This window comes from Anser brachyrhynchus, assembly GCF_964034855.1.
Source record: "Anser brachyrhynchus genome assembly, chromosome: 3".
NCBI lineage: Eukaryota > Metazoa > Chordata > Aves > Anseriformes > Anatidae > Anser > Anser brachyrhynchus.
The window spans coordinates 43,861,675-43,882,310 of NC_137696.1; the positions used below are offsets into that span (position 1 = coordinate 43,861,675).

Sequence of the window (20,636 nt, forward strand, 5' to 3'; positions counted from 1 at the left end):
AAAACAAAAATAAAAAAGTGAAGCCCAGGTTTAGAAGCTATGCAAGATAAGAAAGATTCAGCCTGTGGAGAGACGAACACCATAGATCAGTAATACAATATTTAAATCAATATACTTCCTGGCAGGATGTCAGTGCAAAGAGGAGCATGGGAGTAATGTGATCGCTTAACTCTGATGAAATGAGCAGCTGCATTCAAACCTGTTTCAAATGTGCTTGTCTGAAGTTCCTGAAAGAAGGAAACCATGGTTATAAACAAGGATTTCTGGTGGCAGAAAGGTAGATAAGAAAGATAGGGGACAAACTGGGAAGGAAAAGATACAATTCTAGCCAGTTTGCTTTAGTGCCAAAGGTGAACTTGCCTTCAATTTTCTTCCTAATTATTCCTATCCTAAAAATACCATACCTGACATATTAAACATGGCTGAACATGACAGGAACAATTGTTTGAGTCCTTGATTCCTCTTATATTTGTGTGCATGCACCAGGAATTCTTCTACACTCCCAGCCTCTTTGGGGAAAATTCAAGATAAAACTCCTGGTTGTAGAAAATTTATAGTGAGAGCTGAAATTAGTGTGAAGTAACATCTTCTGTGTTTTTTTAACTAGCTTTAGCTTAGCATAGACTGGCCCCATCAATATATTTGTTCTATGTACTTTGGTTTTATCTGCGTATATGCTCTATTTTTCATAGCTTTAAATTCAACACCTTCAGGAACTGTCTTGACAAGGAGAATATCTAAGTTCTAACATCATGGGGGAAATGCTAACCTCTTCTGAGGGATGCAGCCATACATCTTTGAAACCTTTCCATACCGTTTCAGAAACAGAACAAGAGTCTGGCCAGAACAGTAATGTTCCCAAGACATCCAGCTTATGGGCAGACCTCTCCTGTTTCATTCACAGTTTTGTGGCATTGCCTGTAGGTTTGCATGGGCCTCACTGAGGGAGAGGTGTTGGTGGGAGGGAGACAGAAGGATGGAGAGAAAGAAGATTCTCCATCTAAGCCAGCTTGTGAGCATGCAAGAAGTTCATGATGTCTGAAAAAAAAAAAAAAAAAAAAAAAAAAGTTTTCTCCTTCTACCCGTACTGCTCGGGTTGTGATGCAATAAAACTGCTTTCTCTCAGATCACTGTAGAAGGTTCTTAGAGGGCAAGAATGGAAAAACTTCTGCCTGTAATGGCATTAATTATTGTTTTTTAAACAGTCATCCCCTTTGGTATTGCATGCAGTGGTGTTTAAAGTGATGCTTTAAAGTATTCCTAGTACATGGTCGATCTTCTTTACTGCTAAAACAAAGTAATTTTTTTATCTAAGTATCTGAATAACACATTATAGCTGCAGTACTGGGTTTTCTGAGTTGTTTTTTTTTTCCTGCCTCCTACATGTTCGTTTGTTGTGGCTGGCCTCAGTCTTAGCAATTTAATCATGAGAATCTATTAATGGCGGAATCATTCATTAAGAGGCCCATGCTTCTGCAAAAAGAAAGATATAATACAGTGTTCCGTTATTGCTGTTGTTTTTTGGGACACAGGATCAACAGTTTCCGAAGGATACTGAAAAGGAAGAAGCTAGCACCAAATGCCTCCCTTGCACAAAAATGCTTGATTGGTGTAGTCTTTATTTGAGCAATTTACCATTAGAATCATGCTTGACCATTAATGAATTAAATAAATAGCATTTTTGGCTTTCTGGTAGAGAATCTGATATTTCCTGGCTTCCCACATATGTCAGTAAAGCCAAGTCCTAGTTCTTTGAAAAGTTACTGCCTGGCTTGTCTTCAAGGAACACTTCTTGTGTCCCATCTTAAATGCTGAGTACTGACCATGTACACCATGTTCTTACATTAATATACATACGGCTGTTTTGTAAAAATTCTTTTTTTTTTTTTTTTTGACTAGGTCTAATAAGAAAGTAAGTGGGGAGTCAAAAAAGTTTTGGAAACAGTTTCCCGGAGTCAGCTGAATAGCCAGTCCCAAAGGAAAGATCTTGTATCTCCAAAGCTTGCAGGATGGAAAAATGGAAAAGAATGATGCAGGGGATCAAACATGACTGTGTATATATCATGCCACAGAACTGTACCTGATTTAATCTAGGCTATATTGCCTGCCTTTTGCTGCTAGTTGGAGAGAAATAACCATTTTCCAAGGGAAACTCTTCTGCTATGAATGAAATTCAAAGTTTTCAAAAAATGAAGCATATCTGAATTTGTGTTTTTCGTATTTCTGTCGTTCTTCTTCCCATTATCTCATACAGTGCTTTTGATGGCTGTAGAATAGGTTTATAGTACTAAATCTTCTTCCACGTATGTATTTAGAGTTTTGTCAGAGAGCTCAGTGCTTCCAGGCATACTGATAAAGACAAGAGTGGGTGTTACATGCTGAAACAAGCAAATAGGTCTCACGGTTGCAGTTTTCCTGAGCAGTTAATAGAAGATACCACAGCAATCTTCTAGTTATGTCCCTCTCTCTTTCTCTCCACCTGAAAATCAATCCTGAAGCAGGCTGTTCTAAGAAATCGGAATTCAGAAATAGTCAGAAACTGCATCCTGAGCTCAGAAAGTGAAGTCACGTGCTTGAAAACTAGAGGAAGCACTGGAGCAGTCACTTGGCACAGATGGGCACTGTCATTACCTACTTTCCTGTCTTTAGGAGGATAGCTCCCAGTTGTGTTGGTGGACTTCTCCAAAATGATGCACTTGAATTCTGAGGTCAAAGCCATTACTCCAATTCCCAGAGAAGTGCCCTAACCACAAAACTATAGGCTATTTTTGGGGTTACACTACTGCCTGTCCTGCTCCAGAGCTGGATTGCTTTCAAGAATGCATGAGTTATAGGACCAGAAGGTCGGTATGCAGGAGGGAGCCTGACTTGGTAGATATTTTATGTTACACAGTAATTGGATACAAACAAGAAATAAAGCTAAGGGCAGACACAGCAATCCTGGGTCTTCCCCTCCTAGCTGAGTGCCCTGACCTCTCTGGATTACAGAGCTGGATCTCGTTGTTCCTGTTTCCCTGGCCAAAGTCTTTTTATGCTCCTGGGTACGTGATAGCACAGCTCCAGCATGACAGGTTTCATGAGCTTATGAACACATACTTGAAGCTGATTTCTGTATCTAAAAGAGGTGAAAACTTAACCTGTGAAACGCAAAGGCAGCCAGGCCCTGTTTTGTGTCTAGCGTAAGGTTGTTTTCTGCACCAGTTCACACATTGAAAAAATGGGTTGGGGTGGGAAGTTGCAGCAGCTGGCACAAACTCCTAAAGAAGCTGAAAACTGTCACATAGGAGCTTCCATCATCCCTGCCATGGGGAGCCCCTCAGTGCAGTGGGATTCATAGACCCAGGCTGCCATTTGCACAAGTTTTAGTGGTTTTCAACACTTGAGACCACATGCCAAGTAATTCTTTGATACCGAAGCAGGACAGAACTGCTCTGTTCTTGCCAGAAGCTGGAGTCTTCTCACTTATATTTTGTTTCTTCTCATTCTGCTCTGTGTACAGACAGGCAGCATTCACCATGTTGCTTTGCATTCAGGCGTAGTTTACCACAATGATCTGTTTTTATGAGAACAACAAAGTTTCTCTTCTCTTTGCATGTAATTACCTAAAACATAGGTAGTCCATGGCATGTTGCTGGCACCAGGTGACCTTGTTTGCACCCTTACTGGCTTGTGTTCCAGGGTTTAGGAAGGCGTGATTTACCAGCTAGTCAGGGGCAACCCTGTGATTAGAAATTCCATGATCTGACATGATACACATTTGACCTGCTAGTGTAAAATAGAGTAATACACTCCCTTTACATATTTGAGGGTTCAGGTTTGAGTGGGATCAGTGACAGAAATAGGTGTTGCATTCCTACCTGTCTGTAGAAGTTCTTGCTAACATGCACTGTAGTGTTTGATTTATAACCATACAATAGTGGCTTTGATAATAATGCTTTATGAGTTGTAAACATAGACTTACTGAATAAATCTTACTTATTTTGTTGGATGGCTTTCCATGCCCACATAAAACTGTTTCAGAAATTATAAAGCTATTATAATGTTTCTCTACATTATAGGCTTTGTTAGCTCTCTGCCAGCTTTACAAAATTCCTGTGTAGGAATCCTTGACATGAAAGGGAAGTTGTTTTAACTTCCATTTTGCGATGATAAAGGGTGTTTGTGGTAAGACAGGGTTTCACAAAGAAAGGGGTTGGGGAAAGCGTCTCTCCTTTTGATGTGTCTCTAGACCTATACTTTTCTCTTCCCCATCAGAATAAGAGAAATGAAACTGGAGAGGTGATATCCCCGCTGAAGAGGGCCAAACTCCCTCCCTGAAGGACAGTAGAGTTAGTGTAATTACTTTGTGTTCTTGCATTTAAAAAGAAAAGTAGAAGAGTATGTCAGAGGAGTGCTGGCATAAGACACCTTGTGGAGAGCTTGCCTCTGTCTTTTTCTAGAAGATGTAGTCTTGTAATACCCGTTCTTTTTTCCCCTCCCCTTTATACATAAAACAAAAGCAATGGGCATCAGTTGTTTTATCTACTACTGAAAAGCAGCCATCAGTACAGAATAACATGAGAACAATTTGAGAGGAAGCATGGAACACTATATTCAACTGAAACTAATTACCTGATTAGATTTTGGCCTGGCTGTGGGGGTTGACATCCAATGGTCTTGGCAACAATACCTGTGAACAAAGCCAAGTCTGGTCTTGATTCATTTAAAGGATCTGGACAAACCTTCTGGACCTTGTGTGCTGAATGCTAAGCAGTGCAAAAATAGGCCACTGATTTAAAGTGCCCATGACTACCATGGATGTCAGCAGGCACCTGGCATACTTACAGATGAATGAGCTTTTTTGAGTTTTAGAAACACTTGTTTCTATTGAAAGGTGATTCTGTTTCAAGCATGCAAGCTGGTGAAATTTTAGGTCTGCATCAGAGCATTCTCCACTCTCAGCAGTAGGATTAGCACTTTCATTTCCTTTAGCACTTCCAACTTCTCCCCTTAAATTTTAGTCAAAAACTGACATTGAGATCTTGTAAACTTAGAAGATTACCTAAAAGATGTTGTCTTACCTACTCTGCTGTAGTAGTTCCTTCTCTTTATCTCTCTAGAGGTTAACTACATGTTAAGTCTGCTTTGTAGGGTGAGAAGTATTTGTTATTGCTGTGGCAGTCTTCTCTTAGGTCTTCACCGTAAACACATTTTTCATCTGTTGGTGTCTTTGTTAGGAAAATAGCATGTGTTTATGTTAGGACTACCTATACGATATCTCAAGTGTCTACTGTGTTAGACATATCTATATTTATTGGAGTGATGGTATTTGCTGTCTTGGCATCACACTGAAGGAAAAAAAAAAAAAAAAAAGCATTACTTGGAAGGATTTGAAGCTTTACTGGGAAGAGACGGATGACTCTTTCATCTATACACTATTACAAAAATACAGTCCATTAAGAGCAAAGGTCTTTCAGAAAGACTTGAAGTGTCCTTACCTCTGAACTGGAAGCTTCTGAGCTGCACCCATTTCTGGCCCCCTAGAAATACTCTTCCCTCCCTTCCCTGAGAGAACAAAATTAAATAAACTGTCAAATGAGCTGTGACAGTTCATTAGTGAGCATTGGCTTGATGAATAAATTTAGTACTTCTACTCTGATATCATGGAAGCAGATTTAAACACACTACTAAACTGAATTGGACAAGTTGTTGATGAAAATCTAGGAGCTGGTAAGAGATGCTCTGCAGAACAAGAAATTCTAATAGACAACCATAGGAAAAAATATTTTTGCCAACTGTCTTATTATTTTAAGTTAACAACTGGCTTATTCTCTAACTTATTCCTTAACATCTAAAGTAAATATTGAATTCTTCCCTGTTTACAAACCTTCTTAAGCTATTTGCCTAGGAGGCCTTGCAGTAATGAAGTCCTCAAAGTTGTGTTTAAGCATTTCCTCCTGTTGTAATAGCAAATCCATCAAGTTTTCGGCCTCCCACAAAGACAGCAAATGCAAGGCTGTAAGAGCCTTAATCCTCAAAACATTTCAGAAGCAATTTGAAATAACAAAACTATGCTTTTGGACACCTTTCACTCCTTCGGCATGGAACTTGTCTAGATAGGGACTCCAGGGTTGAACAGGCAGACGGGAGTTCACCTCATGTAACCTGGTATTCCCTTCTCCTCTCCACAGCCATCCACAAATGAGCTGTCACAGTATTGGCAGGAGTCTCCTGAGCCTTCACTAGCCAGGAGTTTGCCCAGCTGTTTGGCCCAGGATTTCACAGAAAAGGAGGAAACCTTTCTTGCTGAAGCTTCTGTAAAATCACTGGTTCAGTGATGAAAGCAGCAGCTTCCCTATGGGGGAAAGAGAGTAGCTGGAAGCTTGGAGAGGGGAGGAGTGCTGTGACTTTCAACAGGGCCTGGCCTCTTCGTGATAGATATTCACCCTAGAATATACCTCTAATCTCCTAGGAAAAGTGGTGAGATTGCAAAGGCAGTAAGGTCTCCATTTCTTCTAACAGCATGTGTAAAGTTAAAACTCCATTACAATCTTCTGGTTTGAAACTGTGTCTCTTCTAACAGCTACTTGTATTGCTGTTGCAGGATGATTTGGAAATTTGCCTTGTCTGTCTTCCTGATGGCAGCGCTGGTTAGACTAACAGACACCAGGAAAAACCGCCCTGCGGGAGCCATCCCATCTCCATACAAAGACAGCAGCAGCAACAACTCGGAGAGGAGGCAGCAGCTGAACAAGGAGGTGCTGGCCTCCAGCCAGGAGGCCCTTGTGGTCACCGAGAGGAAGTACCTCAAGAGCGACTGGTGCAAAACGCAGCCCCTGCGGCAGACTGTCAGCGAGGAGGGCTGCATAAGCCGCACCATCATCAACCGCTTCTGCTATGGGCAGTGCAACTCCTTCTACATACCGCGGCACGTGAAAAAGGAGGAGGAGTCCTTCCAGTCCTGTGCTTTCTGCAAGCCACATAAGGTCACCTCTTCGACAGTGCAGCTGGAGTGCCCTGAGCTGGACCCACCTTTCCGACTCAAGAAAATTCAGAAGGTGAAGCAGTGCCGCTGCATGTCTGTGAATTTGAACAACTCGGGCAAATTGTGAAAGCAGGCGTGTAGCTACTAATTGGTGTTGTCTCCGCCAGACTTACTGCTGCCTCTCCTCTCCTGTTGGGCACTGTCTCTTCTTGGTTTGTTTTTTCCTTTTTTTGTTTTTGTTTTCTTTTTTGTTTGTTTGTTTTCTTTCAGAAGGCATCTCTCCAGCAAGGAAAGGCTCCTTGTCACTTGCCTACTGGAATAAAGCTTTTTAATGGGCTGTGTTATGCACTTCACCATAAAGTTTTAGCGTATGTCCAATATCATCTGGCAGTTGAATCTTCCGGAGTGCAGCAGGCTCCCAGAAGTTGGGATTGATCATCTAAGTGACCAGTTGGCTGAATCCAGCATTAAATGTTTCCACTGTGTGGAGTAAAGCCCCCTGCCCTACACTCCAGTCCCTTCCACGAGAAGAGAACGCCTTCCTGGTGCGTTGGTCCGGAGCTTGCTGCAGTCTGACGTGCTGGGGTGCGGCCCGGAACCGGGTGATGCAGACAAGGAGAGTAGCAAGGAGTAACACACAGAAAGAAAGTGAGACCCTCTGATGAGGCTCAGCTTCTTAAGACAGCTTTAATTGTGCAATGACAAACTGTTCAGGGCTTGTAGTCTGAACTACAGACTGATGAGAACTGGATGAGAGACAGATGAGAACTGGAAGGGAGAGGGCGAAGCATCAGGTCAGCCACTGTGATCACATCAGCAGATTGAAGATGGATTCTTATGCTGCTGTGGCTGGAATACACTGAACATGTGGTCTCTGCAGCAGTGTTTGTTTTGTAACCTAGCTATAGTAAACAGCTGTTTAAAGTATTATAGACCTAGCCATGTATATTTTTCTTGTGGCAGAATATGCCAGAGATTAAAATGTGTTGAGTAAGAGATTTGCTTGCTAGGTCAGCTGCCTGGCTTAAAATGAACGTTTTAACTAGGCTTTTAGTAGGTTTTGTGTGTTATATATGTGTGTGTTTCTTACTTCAAAAGGACAACATCCACTTATTACCTTATATTTATGCCTGCTCAGACTGGGAAAGGTGGATGGGTAGTGGGAGAGGAGCTGAGAACACTAACAGTGTTTCACTTAAGGTATAAAAGCACTGTTGCACAAAGAACAAAATTCGGTCATTGCTAGTCTGAATACAAAAGCTGCCTTATGCATTAGTGTCATCAGGTGTTGGGAGGGGCACCTCTCCCATGACTGGAAACCATGCTAACATGTTAGAGTTGAAGGACAGACCCATCAGTCAGTGCTGCGGGAATGGGTCACAGCTGTATGAACAAGGGGAGAGTCAGCAGTAATCACTACAGCTCTGGTGGTCCACTGTGCTTTTGAGTTCTACATAATCAAGTGTTGGTGAACACTTGCAGTTCATTTTGATCATACTATGTTGTTATTCAGTTGGTGGAGTTTAGCATGTCCTGTATATCCTGTTTGTTCCAGTTCTGATCTGTATTAGTACCAGCTGCATTAAAATCCTAAGATGTCTAAAAACAAACCAGCCCCTTTCCCCAAACCAAAGCCTATGCATGCTCAATCGTCTGAAGCTTACAAATTAAAAATGACAAGTTGGCTCCCTGATGCATGAATTAGGGTTCAGCATCTGCATCTACTGAAACCAGCTTGCTGTGAGAACTCTTTCCTGCCAGCCTCTTTACATGCAGCCACTTCAAGGGGTTAACATGTTTAGGCATCTGGCCAGCCAAAGAGTTCAGTGCCACATTATGCGAGACAGGCTGCTCTAAGAGGCTTTTGGGACTGAGCTCCACAAGAGCTCACCAAGCGGTTTATGGGGATTGGCACAGGCAGGATGAGGTTGGTCAGGTATGTAGCCCTATTAGGTTAACAGCCATAGGTTTTCTGCTGTGATCGTTCAGAAGTGCACAGGGAGACCCTTCACACTGGGTTGCTTTAGAGGCTGTCACTGCGATGCTGCCAGAGTCATGCCAGATGCTGCCAGCCACCAAACAGGCAATGTTTATTCTAGGCTTGATAGTATCGCTGTGGGTGTGGGGGAAGGTGGCAATAGCTGTAATTTGTTACGACTCCAGGGATCTCAGTCTCCATTTGAAAGAAATTAACTGAAAGTCAGGCATTTTGGACTGGAGAGAGAAAAACACGCTAGTGACTTCAGTTAGGAAAAATGTGCAAGAATCTTTATCTTTAAGCTATGCCCTGCCTGTTTTTTTCACCAGATTGCAATATGAATATGCTGCAGCTTAAAGCTCCTTCTAGGAGCTGTGTTTATGTAAAAATTGAGTTGAGCTTGTAACGGTTAAAACTGTATTTAATTCTTGTTTTATAAATGAAAACAAAAATGAAGAAATGCTATAAGTATAATGTAATTATTTTATAGGTCTACTATTAAATTATAGATTAAATAATAAAGCTACTATAGGGTTATATGGCATCCAGGTGTACAGGTTTTGCTTCAACACCTTGTGTTCAGCCACTCTCTAATCAGTACATTTTACAGCTTCCTTTCGACCCTACTAAATGCAGGTAAATGGATTGTCCTAACAGCTTGGGAAAGCCTAGCTACTTCTCCCCCTGTCCCCTACCCCACTGCTCCACTGCAAAGGTTCCTGCAAGTGAAGAGAGGAAAACTAATAGCAGATTCTGGAGTCATTTATTCATGTACAAATTCTGGCCTTTTTTTGGTTAACTGACAAGAGGGCAACAAAAGCTCCATCACTGGCTGAACTGCTGATATCATTTGTGGTAAGAGAAGTAACTATTATCTCAACCTGAGTGATTTTACTTAAAATGCAGGTAGATCCTTATGTAATAGGCACCAACATACCCCACAGGAAAAAAAAAATCTATGTTAAGACATAGGTGAGTTTGAACTCTTGCTATCAACTCTTGAAGGAGTACACTGTATGGATCTCAAAGTATAGAGTAGTGTGTATTGCTTGCTTGCTTGTTTGCTTGTTTCCAACCCAGGGAAAAGGTAGTTACAAAATAATCTTGAAGGAAAACATGAGTGAGCCATCACGTGGCCAGAAGAGATGCCTGTCGCGGACCTTGAAAGAAGCACCTAGACCACAACTAGCAAGGGAGGGCTGTCTCCTTTATGGCAGAGTAACTGACATCTGCAGAAACCCTTTGCTGTCTTCCCTTCCCCCAATGTCTTGACCAAATCCTCTCATAGTTCAGCAATTTAATTTGCGAGTTTGGGAGTTTTGCTTGTTTGGGTTTTAAGTAATTTGGTTTTACTGTTCTGCTGTGCTTTCATTACCTAAGTAAGTGTGGTCAGGGCCCTCTGCTCAGAACCTGCAAATGACTCCATCACTTGCCTCAAAAGAAGCTCAGGCAGCCATCTCCTCCAACACCCCACTCTCATTTCTGCCCATCTCTTAGCCACTATCATGCTTTTCCCGTAGCTTCATTGCCCGGCACCCACCTGAACTTCCATCTGTTTGCATTACAACCTAGATTCCAGCCTGGCTCTCCCTGCCGCTAGCTGCCTGACTACCAAAGCGTACCAGAGGTTTACGCAGTAATCCAATGAAGTCCCTGTTGTGAAAGCAGTCCAAGACCAAGGCAAAACTCCCAGCGTTGACGAAGGAGGCACTAGGTCAGATAGATCCTGTATTTCTTAAATGTGACTGGTGTTGTGGGAGAGGAAGAGGAGACAACTAACAAATGTTAGCTCCACCACTGTGGAACTGCTGATGTGGCAGGGCACCAGTCTGTGATGAGTGACAAATGAAGACTCCCAGTTTCTAAGAGCTTAAATTTGAGCTACAGATGAGAATAAATAAGAAAATAGTTTTGACTCAACACAAAGTTTATCTTCCTTTATCTTCAGAGAGACACCATGCTTTTGAGACAATGGACTTACAATCAGAAGCTTTTACAAGTAGGTTGGATGAATGTTTATCAGATACAGATGGGTCTGCCATAAGCAAGAGAATAACCTGGAAAACCTGTTCCATAACATGAGTCCCATTTGATTGATGGGCAGTAGATCTGAATGACGTTGGGCATTCTTTTTTTGTCTTCTTCCTTTGCTGACCAGTTCACATTATCTTCAGAAAAATTCAGCATTATCAGTTTTCACTTATTCTATCTACAGCAGTTCAAATTTGGTGTAACTTAAGTAAACTGATATAAAGGACTTGGCATAAACTCAGTTCTCCTTATTAACCTAGAGCATGCAAGAAAATAATGACAATGAAAAGACTTGCTACATCTTCTCTCAATGAAATTAATAACTGCTTCCAACTTCTTAAGCTGATCACTGGGAAATCAGGCAAGAAAAAATGACAACATATGGAAGATATTACTAATTGCATTCCCAATGCCACTGTTGGTTAATACTTAACTGACTTTTGGAAGTGCTTTGGGATGATGAAAGTTGCTACAAAAAAGCTAACCACTACTGCGTCATAACACACATGACAAAGTACCGTGCTTCTGAAAGACTTTAATTTGCAAAGCAAAACAACACAAATCTTCATAGCTCCTCATAAAAGCCAGACTTTTATTTTCATACTCAGTATGTTACATCCACTGCTCAGGTATGAAAGTCCTTATTTAGCTGCTGCAATTTAAGTAACTGAGTGATATATGGGGTTCACAATCAACAAAGGTTCAGAACCTGTGGCATGTTTGATGTTGCAATAAACAGGGGGTGAAGGGACCTAAAAGGCTGTTCCACCTCTTAAAAAACCAAACACACCCAAACAAACAAAATAACATTAGGCCAGAATTCTGTGAAAAGCCAAGTGTGTCACTGAACGAAATAGCAATGGTGAGGGTTAGTCTGGGATTCCACTCTGGGAGTGCTGTAGGTCAGCTATGATGCTGCACATAATGGGCCACTTTACTCTGTATAGAAGTTAAAAATAACTGTTTCCAACCTGTTTTCAAGAGACATGCTCAAATAGGTTGAGCCAGAGCACAGTGAAAGAAGAAAAGCTACATAGCAGCTTGTTTCTTCAAATCATAGCATGGTACTGCCAGCTGCAGTCAGCCTTTGACAGAATTGCAAATAACTTTTAGCATCTGCATTGCAGATCCTGTGAAAAGGGTAGCACGTACTTATGTTAATATGTACGTAACAGTACTACAAGGTTGTTGGACATATATGAAGTGTCTTTAATGATGTAAAACATATACATATTTTCATAAATTTGCATACAAAAGACATAGTATGCAGATAATACTTTTGAAAGCATGTTTTTGTCCTGATAGGAATTTCATGAGCCTGTTGGCAGTGTTAATAGGAACAGGCACTGTAGGCAGTGTTAATAGGAACAGGTTAAAGGCGCCTTTGTAGTAAGAATGCAGTCAGGCTTCTATTGAGTATCAAATCAGCTCCACAGCTGCAAAGAGATGGATTTGAACCACCTAAGCCTAATGCACTACTGGAAGGTATGCACAAGCCAGAGAAGTGAGTGATACAGTCTGACTGGCTAAAGGACTCTGAAGGTCCTCACTATCAGCATCCAGGGAAGAAGTCATATGTCTACATAACCTGGAATTACTGTCACTGTGCTTCCAAATGGCAAGGAAAGAGAATCCCTGTTTCTACTGATCCCTTCGCAAAGGTTTTTCCTTGACGAGAAGTGGTGCTTCAGGAGTGAATGGTTGCAAGCAAACTACAGCACAGCCTGAGAGTGAAGAGAGAAGGCAACTATTTTGTTATTATTCATTTTATTTTCATATAAATTAACATTCTAAAAAAAATTGAAATAGAAACACTAAATACAGTATTGCACATAGTGATCTTTGTTAGATGATCTATTATTTCATTTAGTATAGTAATATACATACTGTAGGTACTGAAGGAAACAGGAAGGCTACAAATGAAAACATGCTACTGTATCCTTGCACTTAGGAGCAAAGTTAAGAGGAAAAGACTACTGTTTACATAAATACAAACATGGATTTGAATCAGTGCCATTAAAATAGCTTTATTTTTTAAAGATTTTTTTTTCCATAAATTAGTTGTAACAACAAATAATCTCTTCTTTTCACTTCCCCAAATAGTAATGTTACTCCCATCAACACAAAGTTTTAGAACTCTATTCTTGGTAATTTATATCCCTGCCAGAAATTATTACAACAACAGAATTTCAAATAGGTTTGTCAGCAACAGGAGACTTGCTTTTCACATAGTGAAAAAAAACATCATTTCTAGTGCTTGGTATATGTGAAGAATAACAGATTCCTGAGGTCAAATTTCACACTTGTATAATATAGACACCTTGTATAATATATGACACCTTGTATAATATATTAGCCTCTGGACCACTAGGAATGTCTCATAATGTGCTAGATTAGACAGGGAACAACACACCCCAGCAGGTTAGACCTCATTTGCTTTACCCCAGCATCTTTCAGGCTCCAAGGCTGTGAGCATGTGCATCTAGTTCAATTGCACACACTGGTTACTTCAGGAAAAGCCAGCCATGAAAGCAAAACATTATCAATCAGGCTGATTGGTTTGGGGCTATTTAAGACCAGAGGAACGGGTTGTTACTGGTTGAGCATATCAAGGCTGATATGGTAAATTCTGGATTGAAAATAGGAATTAAGCACGTGGTCTAAAATGGAAGCCCTAAGTCATAGATTTCAATCATTGACCTCCTAGGCAGGGAGGCTGAAAGCCTGGAGGAAAAGTCTGCAATTACATTAAGTGTGAAATTGAGATGTCAATTAGTTGGTAGTCTTAAGTCTGTCACTAGAATTGGCTACTGTTTTCCATAAATGTCAGTCTCCATGTGCATCTTTTAATGGCTCTCTAAAGGAGTTTTAAATTAACTGCAAAGCTAATTCCAAAAGGGAATTCATGTACATGTGACCGAAAGCCTGCCTGACGTAACTGATCAGCAGTTAAAACTATACTACACCTTCTAAAGTTCATGTAAAAGTATTTGCTACTTTATAATGTTAACAAACTATAATAGCCAAATCTCTCTCATACTCTCCATAGTACTTCTGTGCTTTTCTGTATTTTCCTGCTTTTCATTTTTATTTTTTTAAATGCTGGATTTCTGACCTCACCATTACCACCTGACATTCACTATCTGGCAAAAGATGAAGTAAAAGTATGCTGCCTTATCGATTTTAAAGATAGTTATAGTAAACATCTTGTTCCACAAATATTTAGTCATGGAGGGCAACCAAACGAGTTGGGAAAGCATTGATTATACTGTATAAACAGCACTTAACAATTCAAAATACAAACTACAAATGCCAACATGAAACGGATACAAACAATTCACTAGGAGTAACATTTCTTTCCCTAATCTAAGTGCAGTGCCGTGAAGTATTTGTGTTAGACAGATGTTGCCAGTAGGAATGGAAATGTTTTACTTTATCAAGTAGCATTCTTATGAAGTTCAACTTAATGCAATTTCCAGCATGTTCAGAACTGATGCAGATGCTGTTTTTATGCATGCTGACTTGGCCTATTTGTAATATACCATACACTTAACAAAATATCATTTTTGAGTGGAAAAGGAGATACAGAGTACAGGGAAGGTGTTTCAAGTCCATACCTAGTCTATTGCTGGGCACTCCATTAAAGTGATTACACACTCATTCATGAATGTATATTAACACATCAATTGGTGGAAAACTCTAGAGAACAAAAAGCGAATTCAAAAAGGTCAAGAAAGCAAATGATCAGGATGATGTAGTTTCCTTCCCCTTCACCCCCCCACCCACAGACATGTTGAGTTTTGGTAACCAGGTAACAATGGCTTTTGCTTTTCTTCTCTCAGATTTTCATACTTATCTTGGCTTTCTGAAAAATAATAAATAATAAAAAAAAAGCAGAAACTGAGTATACATAAAAATATCACACAAATATGTAAAGCACATAAACACATAGGCTAACATTGAATTATACTTACTCTGGAGTTTAATTCACAAATAACATCCATTTGAAACTAGAACGGAAGTAAAGTGCAGCTAAACACTGCTTGTGAAATATTTTGTTTACTTCCCTTTTCACTGTATCAAATTTTCAGTAACTGGGAGTGACTGCAGTGGTAAATGAACCAAGATCCTGATATTCAGGCCTACCTGTAAGTCCAAGTTTCAGTGACTATAATAATGGTAATGATACGGGAATAACTAAGCCTATAGTTATTTTTAGAAACTATATCTCAGTGCTTTACATTCAGCAAGATGCAGGGGAGATGGAGAAATCCAAACTAACATTTTATTTTTTTTTAAAGCCTCTTGATCCATTTTCAAATAAAATTGATAAAATAAAATCTAGTTTATCATTCCTAACCAAGCTGTTACCCTGTTTACATTTCCTGTGGCATGAACCACAGCCAGAACTCCCTAAATACACCACTATTTTTTGGAGCTAAACCTCTTAACATTAAGAAACATATGCCATATCATATCTTCATGTTTCAGATTATGCTAGTTGGAACAAAGTAAATTACAACCTGCTTCATCTGACAGATGCGTCATAGTAAAATAACCATGACAAAAAAACAAAAAGCAATTAAATAATGCTTGGGGGGCACATGAAAAAATCATCTGTTATAAGATTTTACAAATATAATTGATGGCCAGTTGCTACAGATATAATTTTAATGTGAGGTGCCAGAGGAAAATTAATATGTTGTAAAATAAGTCATGATCCTACCAATGTTTTGGCAATCATAGTGGAAAATTTTCACTGAATTGACAAGAATTACTCCTCTATCATTAAATTTATTTATCTGTTTTTAGGAGAACATCAGAGCACAGTATTATCTTTTCCTAGAGCTGCTGTTCCAAAGACATACAGGTCAGTGGAACAGAAGCCACTAGTACTTGACACAGAGATCCAACTTGAAAAATGCATACTATCATGAACTTTCCCTACATTTTGTAGGTTTAGAAACAAGTAATTTCAGACTAAATAAGCTTGAAGACTGTAACTACCTTTCTCCCATCCAGGTGCATCCCACATCAAGACTGAGATGCAGACAGATTGGCAGGACAGATCAATAATGTGCTACTCTTGCTTGTGCTATGTCTATTTTGTGGAGTAACATTACCAGGCAGCATTCAAACTACTTTGTTAATCTAACAAGTTAACACCGTTTATGGAAGCATTTAAAAAAAAAAAAGAACAAAGTATATCAAGAATAACATACGTATAAAAGTCAATGAGAAAGAGGTAGGATGAATGATAGGAACAGAAGTATAGCTACAGTTTTTACTTACAATTCCGGAGTCATGTTTTGGTCTTATATTGTACAGTGATTTCCCCTTTTTCTGCCTGCAGACTTCCTCTGCTTCTTTAACTCTGAAATGAGACAAATTATAAATATTCCACTAGACAAAAACATTTTCCAAAAACAGTGCTGTATAAAACTTACAAATTTAGGCCTGAAAATACGAATGGACCTTATTCCCCATATTTTTATTAGCAGGCTCCACAATATAGCACTTGCACACTCTAGCTGTTGTTGCCATAGTACCAGGCTCTAGCACTCACAAGGTCAGGCATAATCAATGGCATATTCAATACTAGTTACAAAAGTAATCACTACTTGTTGTAGTTAAAGATTCAAGTCTAGCAGGATTTAAAATACACTGGAAGACATGAAGACTAACTGTCAGAGCATTCATGCCAAACAATGCTATGAAAGCTACTTTTCTTGTCATGACTATTTTGAAATCATTCTTTACTACTCCTGACCTCACTACTTCAACTGCAGTTTAAATGAAGATTCTCACCAAGCTATCTTCCCTTTAACCCAAATTTATTTGTATTAAAAATGGCAAAGCAGCTTAACCTACAATTCAAGTCTTCACCCTCTAACTTAAAATTAAACGTTCAATCTACTAGAAATGAAAATGTCCAGAATCATTCTTAAAGAACATGATGTTTACAAGCAGCATGGTGCACAACACTGCACACATCTCTTTCTTTCTGAAACTGAAAGTTAGCAGCGAGGCTTACATGAATGCTGGAGGTGAATGTACTTGGTTGCTTAGGTGCAAAGAGAAGAACAGGTTCCAGATGTGAGGGTGTCACTTATTAGTGTTTCCTGACTTGGTAAATGGTAACAAATTAGGCCTTGTGAAATACCACAAAATGTCACATTGTGATGAGATAAATGTCTTTTCAGTCATCCAGATAGGGAACAAACCCCAGAAGCAATCCCAAAAGCCAGAAGGCTATATTCAGACTGGGACTCTGCCAGAATCAGTCTGGTGGGCTCAATGGCACACTGCAGAACATTGCTCTAACATTTTTGCTCATTTTGGAGATCAATCTTACAAACACACATGGTTATTGAAACACTGATAATACAGATTTATGTTATGAATTCTCTGAGCTTCAAAGACTTATATAAACCCTTTTTATGTGATGACAAAGTGGTATGAGATATGTACACTTTGTTTTGATGAGAAATGAGACTATTATTTATAAATAAGAAAGTAGAAAATAAAAATGTAAATCCTATATTGGCTTGCTCTTGCCAACAATATAGATTTTGGATGGCATTTACTCTGCTTTTTCATCATTATCCAACAATGAAAAAAAACAGTAAAACTATATTAAAGAAATGATATATCTTGGCTGGTTCCTTGCGGTTCATCTCCAGACCACTCACATGTCTGCTATTTCACTGAGGCTACATAGGGCAATGAGAGAATCAGACTTCATGTTACTATTATTTTTAAATATTTTTTTGTGTGTGGTAAGGGCCAGATTTTTGAAAATATGTCTCCAGCAGGGTCTGCTAAGCACATTAAAAGAACTGCCTTTGCATTCATCTCTCCTTCATCCAGCTTCACCAGACACACCTCGTTCTTTTCATAAGTCTCAAATTTATACTTTCAAAAATTAAACTTCAGTTCTTTTCCAGCACTTCCAACAAGCTGCTCTCTTCATTTGATGACCATATATTTTATTAGCGTAGGAAGACCTTTACGTGCACAGGTGGGGGGGGGGTAGGTGGGGAAGCTTTTGAAACCTCTTATTTTCAAGCTATAACACTTTCTATCTGACCGCAAATCAGACAGATTGCTGCAGCATAATGTAGAACAAAAATGTCAAAACAGCCAAGTAATTCACCTTTAAAATGTATTTAAATAGATTCAGTAAAAGTGGCAGCCAAAACTTGGTGATAGTTTTAAATAAAAGCTTATGGGAATAATATAGAATTCAGTACAATTCAAAGATATTTTTTCCCCTAAAATTCCACTTTTTCTTCTGATTCACTTCTACTTACATCCAAAGGAGGAAAAGTACCTCTGAAATTGATCTTCCAATGATATTTTCAAAAAGTCAGACATTCCAAGCTGTCAAAAGTCACTCTTACAAAGACAGATATTAAATAGCTCATTTATCATATGATTTCCTCATTTTCAAATACAACTATAGCTGGCTCCCATCACTGGTAGACATTTAAATAAGAAAAATGAAACGTTACTTAGGAGTAAACTAGTATCAAATCCTGGGGACAGTATTAGTACTACTGAGGTTATCAAGATGACTGTTTTATAGAAGCAATTTAATATATTCAGGTATTCAGGCTACTCAACACGCAAATGATAGCATTTGTAATATACAAAAGCACTTACTGAACCAGTTCACACAGACCTAGATGTTATTCTCAGGAAATGTCAGGAAATCTTTAGTTCCAGTCTTGTCCAGTTTAAATAACCCCCTTTAAGGATATATTGAGCAGTGCCTGCCTAATGTACCAGCTCATAAGACAGCATGGTTCCCTATGGGTCTAACATTTACTCAAAACAAAAATCCTCATTACAGAATGGAACCTGTGATAATACAGTGATAGGAGTTATTCTCTAAAAAGCAGGTCTTGCTAAGCATCATTGCCAGTGTAACACCTCTAAATATTCTGTTTCTATTAGAGAAATAGCTATTTGGAGAAAGGCTGTCTTGGCTTGAAACAAGAAAATGCTAATAACAATGCCACTCAGTGAGGAAGATGGTCTTAATTTCTCTGTCCCTTAAATTACACATGAAAAAAAAAATTAACCCACAACTTCTAGATTGATAAAAAGAGAACCTTAAAGCTTGCACTAGCCATTTTTCTAGAATTATGTAAGAGACTCTGGTATAACTGCGGTCCCAAATTTTTTGGGAGCTTTTGTGAAGTTCCTTGGAGTTTGAGCCTATTTATTCATAGCAACGGGAATGCAGAAGACGAGAAGCGTTATTCCCTAAAGCACTTGAGACAAAGCTGAGAGCTAGCAGCCACTCAGTTCCAGTTCCAACCATATCACTGACTCATTGTGTGGGTTTGGGATAGCTTGCTGTCTCCTGGCCCCAATCCTGCAAGAAGATTCAATTGGTTGGACAGACCCTCAATAAAGCCAATACAACCTATACTTATGCTTTTTCAGCAAGAGATGTCATTAGAAAAGCAAAAGGTAGCACATCAAAGTCTTATTACTAGGAGGCTTAGTTTATGACCAAGTTGTAACTGGAAGCCGAGAATACTGTACAAATATACAGCTGTATATATAAAAGCCAGCAAATTGGTGAAATATATAGACAAAGGCAGTCATTAGCCTTCTGCAACACTAAGTCATAAACCTGAGCTGGTTTCAGTTTCTGCAGTGCACAAGTAAATTTTCCAAAGACCAACCATTAAGCTTAATAATTATTTTATTAAATTTAAGATTAAAATAGTCTAATCTTTCCAGAACAGAAGAATATATTTTGATATGAACATCAATACCATTTAAACTCCAAGATCTAGAAAAACAGATAAAGGGTTCTCTCTGAGATAAAGACAATAGTCTCAATTCAGTTCGAAAATATTATCTAATTGCCACTGGCAATGCTTCTCAACTTCTTAGGTTTTCTCCACTGCTCCTGAATGATTCTTCATCTTTCTGACTATCAAATTCACAAGATTTGGGCAAAAATACCTTGCTTCTGTCAACTCATTATTAGTTCAAGTCCTGTTTTTACTGTAGCAAATTCCCGCATATCCTCCTCTTGCTCAGACCTTTCCTGCACTACTTCCCACTGACTTCAGTGTGGGTATGCAAGGCAATAATCTAAGACCAAGATGTGCAAAAATTGTGTGAACTCCAGCTGTTATATTAGGAAGACTGGCTTAACTATTCATCTATAGTCAGTTGCTAGAGCTTCACGAAGAGGTTCATGGATCTAATTCAGTGTTGGGAAAAGGGAAGGGGATGTTTTGAGAAAACACAAGAGCAATCTGTGCTCCTCCCAACAGCCACAAAAAGGGAAAAAAATGCAGACAATGACATACTTCCAGGCTCCAGGCCAAAGTGACGCTGCTGCTCTACCAATGTTGAGAACAAAGCACTCAGAGCATGAAACAGTTAACAAGACATTCCTAGGAAAGGAGCAGGGATTCAATTGTCAGGGTCTGTGTGGAACGGTAGGCTGCCACTTAGGGGGGCTGTGGAAAAAAAGAGTCTGAGGAAGGTGGGTGTTCCTCAGCGCCTGAGAATTATGACCCTTAGGCAAAGGCAGGCATGTGTATAGATTGATTTATTGTTTTGAAGATCTGTTTCTACTTAAACTATTTAGTTCTATGCAACGAATACATTCTGTTATAGAGGTTGTTTGGT

General features: G+C 39.4%; 2 protein-coding genes across 5 annotated transcripts in view; one reads left to right on the plus strand and one right to left on the minus strand.

The window, feature by feature from the left end:
- The window catches only part of GREM2 (gremlin 2, DAN family BMP antagonist), a 40,475-nt gene extending 30,988 nt beyond the window's left edge, over nt 1–9,487 (plus strand). Inside the window, exon 2 of the mRNA XM_080585197.1 lies at nt 6,584–9,487. Coding sequence (XP_080441323.1) covers nt 6,585–7,091 — 507 coding nt within the window. The 5' untranslated portion in view covers nt 6,584 and the 3' untranslated portion in view covers nt 7,092–9,487. The remainder of the gene's footprint in view (nt 1–6,583) is intronic.
- Nucleotides 9,488–9,632: 145 nt separating this feature from the next.
- The window catches only part of FMN2 (formin 2), a 188,465-nt gene continuing 177,461 nt past the window's right edge, over nt 9,633–20,636 (minus strand). For all 4 annotated transcript variants that reach the window (XM_080585106.1, XM_080585107.1, XM_080585108.1 and 1 more), the window contains 2 exons: nt 16,266–16,347; nt 9,633–14,838 (listed from right to left, as the gene is read on the minus strand). In XM_080585106.1, the coding sequence (XP_080441232.1) occupies nt 14,812–14,838; nt 16,266–16,347 (109 nt within the window). In that variant the 3' untranslated portion in view covers nt 9,633–14,811. The remainder of the gene's footprint in view (nt 14,839–16,265; nt 16,348–20,636) is intronic.